At 46.1% G+C, this 10,245-nt stretch overlaps 1 protein-coding gene across 1 annotated transcript; it reads right to left on the bottom strand.

Moving 5' to 3' along the window:
• Window positions 1-3,724: 3,724 nt before the first annotated feature.
• Window positions 3,725-10,003, bottom strand: PLA2G1B (phospholipase A2 group IB). Its single transcript, XM_033220387.1, has 4 exons — window positions 9,895-10,003; window positions 7,849-8,008; window positions 6,908-7,035; window positions 3,725-3,927 (listed from the first exon to the last, which is right to left on the bottom strand). Exons 1-4 carry the CDS (start codon window positions 9,926-9,928, stop codon window positions 3,803-3,805), a joined length of 447 nt encoding a protein of 148 aa, XP_033076278.1. The 5' UTR covers window positions 9,929-10,003; the 3' UTR covers window positions 3,725-3,802.
• Between the last annotated feature and the right edge of the window lie 242 nt (window positions 10,004-10,245).

Here is a 10,245-nt window from a genome sequence, read left to right as displayed (position 1 = left end):
CTTTTCTTCCATCCAACAGGGGCTTGCAATTTCTTTTCACTGAAGAAATACTTTTTTATGGCCTTCACAGTTCGTTGAAGACAAAGGCCAGGTCTAACTTGATTTTGCATCCCTTGAAATTCTTCATAGCACAGTATGCAAAGAAGGGTTCTTCAGCTTATGCTTGTTGAATTTGAATTTGAGAATAGTTCCATTCTTGACTGCCAAAGAATTAGAAAGATCCTGAGCACTGATGACCAACGCTTCATTTAGCATTCAGCAATCATTTATTGAGTGTTTCCTATAGGCAGGTAGAGAAACAAAAGTGACTAAGACACCTCACTCTGCCTTCAACAAGTTCACAATCTGATAGCACTTCTCTGAATTATCTGGATTTGGGTTCCAAGGTCAGCTGTGCCACCCAGGAATGACTTTTGGCAATCCCTTGCATCTTTAAGCCAGTTTCCTTATCCATCAGATGTGGATATAACAGTACCTACAACTATAGAACTTCAAGGATGACAAGGTTATTGTGCAAAAGACATGACACCATCTGGAGCATACAGCATAATATATATAAGGATGCCAGTTTGAAGAGTAGGAAAAAAGTCTCAGAGCAGACTGAATTGTAGACAGATACTAACACTAAATCATTGTCTTGTGGTCAGCACCAAATACATTGTATCCTCAGCATTTTGTATGGTTCCTGGCCCAGAGTAAGTGTTCAATAAATAATCATTGAATGGATGAATAAAATGAAGGGCTGGGCACGGTGGCTCACGTCTGTAATCCCAGAACTTTGGGAGGCCAAGGTGGGCAGATCACGAGGTCAGGAGATCGAGACCATCCTGGCCAACATGATGAAACCCTGTCTCGGGCCGGGCGCGGTGGCTCAAGCCTGTAATCCCAGCACTTTGGGAGGCCGAGACGGGCGGATCACGAGGTCAGGAGATCGAGACCGTCCTGGCTAACATGGTGAAACCCCGTCTCTACTAAAAAATACAAAAAACTAGCTGGGCGAGGTGGCGGGCGCCTGTAGTCCCAGCTACTCGGGAGGCTGAGGCAGGAGAATGGCGTAAGCCCAGGAGACGGAGCTTGCAGTGAGCTGAGATCCGGCCACTGCACTCTAGCCTGGGCGACAGAGCCAGACTCCGTCTCAAAAAAAAAAAAAAAAAAAAAAAAGAAACCCTGTCTCTATTAAAATACAAAAAAAATTAGCTGGGCGTGGTGGTGCGCACCTGTAGTCCCAGCTACTCAGGAGGCTGAGGCAAGGGAATCACTTGAACCCGGGAGGCAGAGGTTAGTGAGCCGAGATTGTGCCACTGCACTCCAGCCTGGTGACAGAGTGAGAATGCATCTCAAAAAATTAAATAAATAAATAAATAAATAAATAAAATGAGGGAGTAATTATGCCAAAAGATAAGTCCACACACACTCCCTTCTTCAAATAGAAGAAGGTCTTTTACTGCCTACCACACACCCAGAAGTGGTGGCTGTTCTGTCAGTTTCCAGTGGTCTGAAACTGCTTAATGGTGCCTTTTGATAGTTCCTATGATCTTTTCTCAACTTTGCTTTTTTTTTTTTTGAGACAGAGTCTCACTCTGTCACCCAGGCTGGAGTGCAGTGGCGTGATCTCAGCTCACTTCTACCTTTGCCTCCAGGGTTCAAGCGATTCTTCTGTCTCAGTCTCCTGTGTAGCTGGGATTACAGGTGCACGCCATCATGCCCAACTAAATTTTGTATTTTTTAGTAGAGATGAGGTTTCACCGTGTTGGCCAGGCTGGTCTCGAACTCCTGACCTGAGGTGATCTGCCCTCCTCGGCTTCCCAAAGTACTGGGATTATAGGCGTGAACCACTGTGCCTGGCCTCAACTTTGCTTTTCTGCTTCAGTTCCCTTCTCTGCCTCTCCCCACTTGCTCTGGTGAATTTCTTTTTCTTTTCTTTCTTTCTTTGGTCGAGTATTACTCTATCACCCACGCTGGAGTGCAGTGGTGCGATCTCAGCTCACTAAAACCTCAGCCTTGCCAATTCAAGCCATTCTCCTGCCTCAGCCTCCGAGTAGTTGGGATTACAGGTGTGCGCCACCACACTCAGCTAATTTTTGTATTTTTTAGTAGAGACAGGGTTTTGCCATGTTGGCCAGGCTGGTCTCAAACTCCTGGCCTCAAGTGATCTGCCCGCCTAGGCTTCTCAAAGTGCTGGGATTACAGATGTGAGCCGCTGCCCCTGGCCTAGCTCTGGTGAATTTCAATGTCAATATAGTCATAAATACTAACAGAGGAATTGAACTGAGTGACTTAGTGGTTAAGAGCTCAAGCAATGCCATCAGACAGACCTGGCCAAATCCTGATCTTGCCATTTGTGTGATCTTGGACAAATGACTTAACTTCTCTGAATTTGTAGTTCCTCATCCATGAAATGGGAACAAACATATCAATATCACAGAACTGGTTTGAACATGTAATGAGTTGAGATGTGGAAAACTCAGAACAAGGAAGTATGCAGTAAGTGCTCAAGAAATGCAAGCTGTTATTGGTTTTTTGTTTTGTTTTGTTTTTGTTTGGGTTTTATGTGTGTATGTGTTTGAGATAGCGTGTCTCTCTGTCACCCAGCCTGTAGTGCAGTGGCATGATGACAGCTCACTGCAGCCTCCAACTCCTGGGCTCAGGGGATCCTTCCACCTCAGCCTCCCTAGTAGCTTGAAACAGGGTCTCACTGTTTCACCCAGGCTGGAGTGCAGTGATGTGATCATAGCTCACTGCAGCCTCAATCTCCCGGGATCAAGAGATCCTCCTGCCGCAGCCTCTTGAGTAGCTAGGATCATAGGCGCGTGCCACCATGCCCGGCTTGTTAATGTTTATTATATTTCATGACTATAGTGTCAAAATTAGCTTGTAGAGTGTGGCGAAGCCTTTTATTTAGAAAAGAAAGTCCTTGAAGAAAAATGGTTTAATACAGTTGAAAATGAAGGCAGAATCATGAGATGGGGGCAAGGTCTGGCTCAAACGAAAGCCTCCCACTTTAGACAGGGAAGGGTAGTGGTTGAGCGTGTGTTTTCTGTTGTTAGACTTGCCGGGTTCAAATTCCTTCTCTGCTGCTTACTAGATGATAGCTCTGGAAAAGTGGCCTCTCCTGTTGAGCCTCAGTATAGGAAAATAATATTTGCTAATAGTGCCAATACCTCATAGGGCTGTCAAGAGGATTTATGGACACACAGTCCTGGTACAGAGTAAATAATTCGTAGATGGTGATTGTTAATCATTACTCAGGTTTCAAGGTGCTTGCTTGCTTCCTGGAAGTGTCTTTCTAATTCAACTTAGCTTCCAAGGCTGGAAGAAATGATACTCACAAAAGACTGGGCAGAGTAGCCAGGCGCGGCGGCTCACGCGTGTAATCCCAATACTTTGCGAGGGTGAGCCCTGCGGATCGTTTAAACTCAGGAGTTTGAGCCCAGCCAGGGCAACATGGTGAAACTCTGTCTCTACAATAAAATACAAAAATTAGCCAGGCATGGTGGTGCATGCCTGTGGTCCCAGCTACCTGGGAGGATGAGGCGGGAGGATCGCTTGAGCCTGGGAGGCAGAGGTTGCAGTGAGCCAAAGTCGCGTCACTGCACTCCAGCCTGGGCGACAGAGCAAGAGTCCGCCTCAAAAAAAAAAAAATAAATAAATAAATAAAAGTAAATAAAAGATTAGGCAGAGACCCAGTTTATAGAGAGAGAATAAAACAATATCCAAACATGAGGCCTTTCAACAAGGTGCTTTATTGGAGGGCACAGTGTGAGTTGAGGCAGGTAGAGGTGATGCTTTTGAGAGGTGATATTCAACTCTGACAATACTTCTTGGTGTCCAGGTTCTTGTGTTCCTTGTTATATGGAGCTTTTGAAAAGCAGATGGCAGCGTTGCGGTCACAGTTGCAAATGAAGGCCTCACACTCTTCGTTTTTGCCTGGAGAGGGGCAAGAGGAGAGGACTGAGCCAAGGTGGACCCAGGGGCAAGAAGAATTAACTGCAATAAGCCGGCAGCCATTCCACTGATGCAGATTTAGGGCTAACAGATTAAGTGAATACAAATACATCAGGATGCCCAGTTAAATTTGACTTTAAGATAAACAATGAATGCAATATTTGGGACATATACCCCCCAAAAAATTATCCGTTGCTTAGCTGAGAGTCAAATTTATCTGGGCATCTTGTGTTTTTTTGTTTTGTTTTGTTTTGTTTTTAAGATGGAGTTTCCCTCTTGTTGCCCAGGCTGGCGTGCAATGGCGCAATCTCAGCTCACTGCAACTTCCGTCTCCTGGGTTCAAGTAATACTCCTGCCTCAGCCTCCCAAGTAGCTGGGACTACAGGTGCTCACCGCCACGCCCAGCTAATTTTTGTATTTTTAATAGAGAGGGGGTTTCACCATGTTGGCCAGGCTGGTCTCGAACTCCAGACCTCAAGTGATCCACCTGCCTCAGCCTCCCAAAGTGCTGGAATACAGGCTTCAGCCACCATGCCCAGCCTAGTTTCTCTACTTTAAAGCATGTATTTTTAAAATTACGGAACATCCTTAAATTGAATACTACATAGACATTTAGAAAAATTAGGTATGCCTGCACATGGAAATTTTCCCAAATAAAAAAAGCTAGTGTATGTCCCAAAAATCTGGAGGAATATGTAACTGGTTATCTTTGGGTAGCAGGATTATAGATGCCTTCCACTTTCCATAATAGATATTTATGTAAAGTTTGAAGTTGCATTATTTTTGGCTTGTTTACTTTTGTAACCAAAATAAACAGTAAGATGACATTTAAAATGCATTTAAACTTTATTACATATAATTTATGTATCTCTGCTTACCTTTAGGAATCTTATTAGTTTTGTTTCTCTCCAATACTTTATTTTATTTATTTATATTTTTGAGACAGAGTCTCACTCTGTCACCCAGGCTGGAGTGCAGTGGTGTGATCTCGGCCACTGCAACCTCCGCCTCCCAGGTTCAAGCAATTCTCTTGCCTCAGCCTCCCAAGTAGCTGGGACTACAGGTGTGCATCACTACACCTGGCTAATTTTTGTATTTTTAGTAGAGATGGGGTTTCACCATATTGACCGGGCTGGTCTCGAACTCCTCACTTCAAGTGATCCACCTACCTTGGGCTTCCAAAGTACTGGCAGTATAGGCATGAGTCACTGTGCCCAACTGAGTTATTTTTAATTAATATGAACAAACGTCCTCTATTGCAGGTTTCTTGTCCTAGTTGCAAACATTAAAAAGAAATTGTGTGTGTGTGTGTGTATGTATGTGTGTGTGTATATATGTGTGTGTGTGTGTGTGTGTGTGTGTGTGTGTGTGTGTGTATTTCCCTGGGGAGAGGGTTCATAGCTTTCAACAGATTTGTAAATTTGGCCTTCTAAAGTGGAGCAGGAGGATGTATAAGCAAATTAAGCCATATTATTCAGTGATTAAAATAGTAACTATGGAAAAAATAGAAACAATAAAGGTCTGAGGCAATATGAAAAAGTTATGACAAGGTGATAAGTGAAAAGGCAGAATGCAAGATTGTATCTATTCTGCAAAGCTGTCAAGATTGTTTTAAAAGGCCGGCGCGGTGGCTCAAGCCTGTAATCCCAGCACTTTGGGAGGCCGAGACGGGCGGATCACGAGGTCAGGAGATCAAGACCATCCTAGCTAACACAGTGAAACCCCGTCTCTACTAAAAATACAAAAAACTAGCCGGGCGAGATGGCGGGCGCCTGTAGTCCCAGCTACTTGGGAGGCTGAGGCAGGAGAATGGCGTGAACCCGGCAGGCGGAGCTTGCAGTGAGCTGAGATCCGGCCACTGCACTCCAGCCCGGGCGACAGAGCGAGACTCCGCCTCAAAAAAAAAAAAAAAAAAAAAAAAAAAGATTGTTTTAAAAAAAGAAAATGAATGCATATCTAGGCTATGCATTCATCAATTACTTATTGAGCACCTACTATATGCCAGGCACTGCTCTAGATCTGGGGATATAGCAATAAAGAAAATAGACAGTAATTGGCCAGGCATGGTGGCTCATGCCTGTAATCCCAGCACTTTGAGAGGCCAAGGTGGGGGGATCATTTGAGGTCAGGAGTTCGAGACCAGCCTGGGCAACATGGTAAAACCCCATCTCTACTAAAAATACAAAAAATTAGCCGAGCATGGTGGTGCACGCTTGTAATTCCAGCTACTCAGGAGGCTTAGGCAGGATAATTGCTTGAACCTGGGAGGCAGAGAGTGTGGTGAGCTGAATGGAGGTTGTGGTGATGGAGTGAGACTCTGTCTCAAAAAAAAAAAAAGGAAGAAAATAGACAGTAATCCCTGTTCTGTGGATCTTATATTCTATTGGAAAGATGCAATATAAAGAAATAAGTGGCCAGGCGTCGTGGCTCACGCCTGTAATCCCAGCACTTTGGGAGGCCAAGGTGGGAGGATTGCTTGAAGCCAGGAGTTCAAGACCAGCCTGGCCAATGTAGTGAGACCCAGTCTCTACAAAAAAATGTAAAAATTAGCCAGGCATGGTGGTGCACACTTGTAGTCCCAGCTACTTGGGAGGCTGAGGTCAGCAGATCCCTTGAGCTCAGGAGGTTGAGGCTGCAGTGAGCTATGGTTGCACCGCTGTGCTCATGCCTGGGTGACAGAGCAAGACCCTGCCTCTAAATAACAACAACAAAAAACAAACCATCACCACTTACAAACTGTGTGATCTTGGGCAAATAGCTCAGCCTTCTGAGCCTCAGTTTTCTTATCTGTTAAGCGAGGATAATAATTGTACGTATCCCATAGTGTTGCTGTGAGGATTAAAGGAGACACTGCCCAGAACCAAGAAAATTATCACTAAATCATGGCTGTTATTACTATTATTTCCCCCCGGCCTACTGAGAACCTACTAGAATTCATAGGTCAAGGAAGGGGTAAACCTACTGCTGCAGGTGATCTCAGAGCCAGAGCACGAGTATGAGTAGGTGTGGGTGTATGGGTTGTCCAGCAGAAATGTACAGCTGTTCAGCTTCTTGGCCTGGCTGTAGCAGTTGTCATGTGTCTGGCAGCACCTGGAAAGTGGGAGGGACAGCTGAGATAGTAGTAAGGGCAGAGCAATAGGTCAGCCCTCACCTGCCCACTCTCAGGAACAGGTGGGGATGACTTCGCCAAGATGCTCCAGGAGAAATGATCCTATGGCTTGAAAAAGTATAAGTCCTTTTATCATATATTTATTGGAAGCATTTTTTTTTTTTTTTTTTTGAGGCAGAGTCTTGCTCTGTTACCCAGGCTGGACGGCAGTGGCACGATCTTGGCTCACTGCAACCTCCGACTCAGTCTCCCAAGTTGCTGGGATTACAGGCGCTCACCACCACGTCCGGCTAATTTTTGTGTTTTTAGTAGAGACAGGGTGAAACCATGTTGGCCAGGCTGGTCTCGAACTCCTGACCTCAAGTGATCCACCCGCCTCGGCCTCCCAAAGTGCTGGGATTACAGGCATGAGCCACCGCGCTTGGCCTGAAAGCGATTTTTAACATGGTTGCAAGCATACAGTAAAATCCTGTAATCAGAAGGTGCAGTGTGACACTTAACCGCTGCTAGAAAATGACACGTGGATTGTTGCTGTGATGTTTACTGTTGCCACATTCTGCCACTGGAGGGCAGCATCTCCCACTGTTTTGAGCGTCGGTCATTGTTTCCATCTCTAACGGGGAGCGCTCGCTACAGGGTCCTCTTGGAACATATTTCTTTATATAACAAGAGGTGAAAATATGTTATCCTTAGCAGATATGCAAGTCCCCTTTGTATGCCTCGTGAGATCCTTGGCGTATGCCCCGCCCCGCCCCCGGCAGGCACTCCAGTTTTCCTCCAGGCGGATCACTTACTTGTCCAATTCATCCACGGGGGTGCCTGAGCCCCCCAAGCCACAGTAGCAGCCGTAGTTGTTGTAGTCCAATAAAGGGTCGCTCCCCGGGATCACACACTTGATCAATTTGCGGAACTGCCACACGGCCCGAGGGCTGATGCCGCTCTCGGCGGCAGCCACTGCAAGAAGACATAGCCAGAGTTCAAATCGGTCTGCCAGCACCCCAGGGACACACTGCCTTCCGGCGCCCTCGGGCCCCACGCTGCCTCCCTGACCCCTGCCAGCTGCCTCCTACAAAGACCGTTGGACCCAGGAACCTGGTGAAGTGAAAGTAGGTAGAGGTTTTTTTTTTTTTTTTTTTTAAATGAAAACTTTATATATATAAAGTTTTTATATATATGTGTGTGTGTGTGTATATATATATATCTTCTTCTTCTTCTTTTTGGATCTCACTCTGTTGCTCCCGGGGGAGTGCAGTGGTGCAATCATGGCTCGCTGTAACTCCGTCTTCCAAATAGCTGGGACTACAAGCATGGGCCACCACACCCCAGTAATATTTTGTGTTGTGTTGTTTGTGGATACGGGGTTTTGCCATATTGCCCAGGCTGGTCTCTGGGCTCCTGGACTCAAGGGATCCTACAGCCTCAGTCTCCCAAAGTGTGCTGGGATTACAGGCATGTGCCACCCAGCTAGGCCTGATAGTTTTTGTTTGTTTGTTTGTTTGTTTTGAGACGGAGTCTCGCTCTGTCACTCAGGCTGGAGTGCAGTGGCACGATCTCGGCTCATTGCAAACTCCACCTCCCGGGTTCATGCCATTCTCCTGCCTCAGCCTCCCTAGGCCAGATAGTTTTAAACTATCTGCATTGTTTAGCCAGTGAATATTTATTGAGCACTTACTACGTGCCAGGCTCTGTCCTAGGAGCTAGAGATATAGCAGTGAACAGATATAATAATAATAATAATACTCTCTAACCTCATGGAGCTTACAACCTAGTGGGAGAGAAAAACAATAATAAATGTGATAAGGCCGGGCGTGGTGGCTCACGCCTGTCATCCCACCACTTTGGGAGGCTGAGGCAGGGGAATCACGAGGTCAGGAGATAGAGACCATCCTGGCCAACACTGTGAAATCCCGTCTTTATTAAAAATACAAAAAAATTAGCTGGGCGTGGTGGTGGGCGCTTTTAGTCCCAGCTACTGGGGAGGCTGAGGCAGGAGAATGATATGAACCCAGGAGGCGGAGCTTGCAGTGAGCCAAGATCGCACCACTGTACTCCAGCCTTGGTGACAGAGCAAGACTCTGTCTCAAAAAAATAATAATAATAATAATAATAATAAATGTGATAAGTAAGGAAACTGGATACTCCATTAGAAAGGGGAAAAATGGAGCAGGATGAGGAGAAACTGAAAGGGAGGTCAGCCAACCTGGCCAACATGTGAAAACCTGTCTCTACTAAAAAAATACAAAAAAAATTAGCCGGGCATGGTGGTATGTGCCAGTTAATTGAGAGCTACAAGTCCCAGCTACTTGAGAGGCGGAGGCAAGAGAATTATTTGAACCCAGGAGGCGGAGGTTATAGTGATCTGAGATCACACCACCGCACTCCAGCCTGGGTGACAGAGTAAGCCCCTGTCTCAAAAATAAAATAAAGTGAAATAAAAATTAAAATAATAACATAAAATAAAATAAATGGGAGGCTGGCCTAACTACTTAGTTGACTAAGGTGGGAGGATCACTTGAGCCCACGAGTTGGAAGCTGCGGTGAGCTATGATTGCGCCACCAAACTCCAGCCTGGGCGATAGAGCAAGATCCTGTCTGGAAAAAAGAAAATAAAGGCAAGCTTTCTTAGCTCAGGCAATCTGAGTTCAGACTTGCAGGTTGAAAAGGTGCCAGCCTTGAGGGAACCCCAATAGAGGAGCCCTTAGGCCCCACTGGGAACCTCGAATTGAGACTGCGGGGCTGGCCAGCCCTGTCTGCTGTGGCCTGTGGCCCCCATTCCGGAGGAGTGAGAGCTTAGCTCACTTGGGAGAGAAAGGCGGGCGGAGCCCAGGAGACTTGCCTACCTGTGAGCAGCACAGCCAGCACAAGCAGTTTCATCTTGCAGTCAAGGAGGTGAGAGGAGAACTGAGATGACCAATTTCAGTTATATTCTTATAGTTAGTCTCCACACACCCCTGCCCAGATAAGGCTGGAGTGTTTGCTTTGCTCTTGGCTGAGTCTGGGGCTGGCCTTGAATCTGTTGCAGGAATGAGCCTGACAATTTGCCAGCAAGGAATCATTGGAAAACATGTTATGCATTTGTCCTTAGCAACTGTTAACCAAAGGGATGGTTTCTGGAGTTTTCAGAGCTTACAATCTTGACCCTCATACCCACTACTTTGTACTCAGCCCAGCTTCTTGGGCTGGTTGGGGAA

Source organism: Trachypithecus francoisi, unplaced genomic scaffold (assembly GCF_009764315.1).
Source record: "Trachypithecus francoisi isolate TF-2019V2 unplaced genomic scaffold, Tfra_2.0 Lachesis_group11, whole genome shotgun sequence".
Lineage (NCBI taxonomy): Eukaryota > Metazoa > Chordata > Mammalia > Primates > Cercopithecidae > Trachypithecus > Trachypithecus francoisi.
This window is presented reverse-complemented; position numbering and strand designations above follow the sequence as displayed.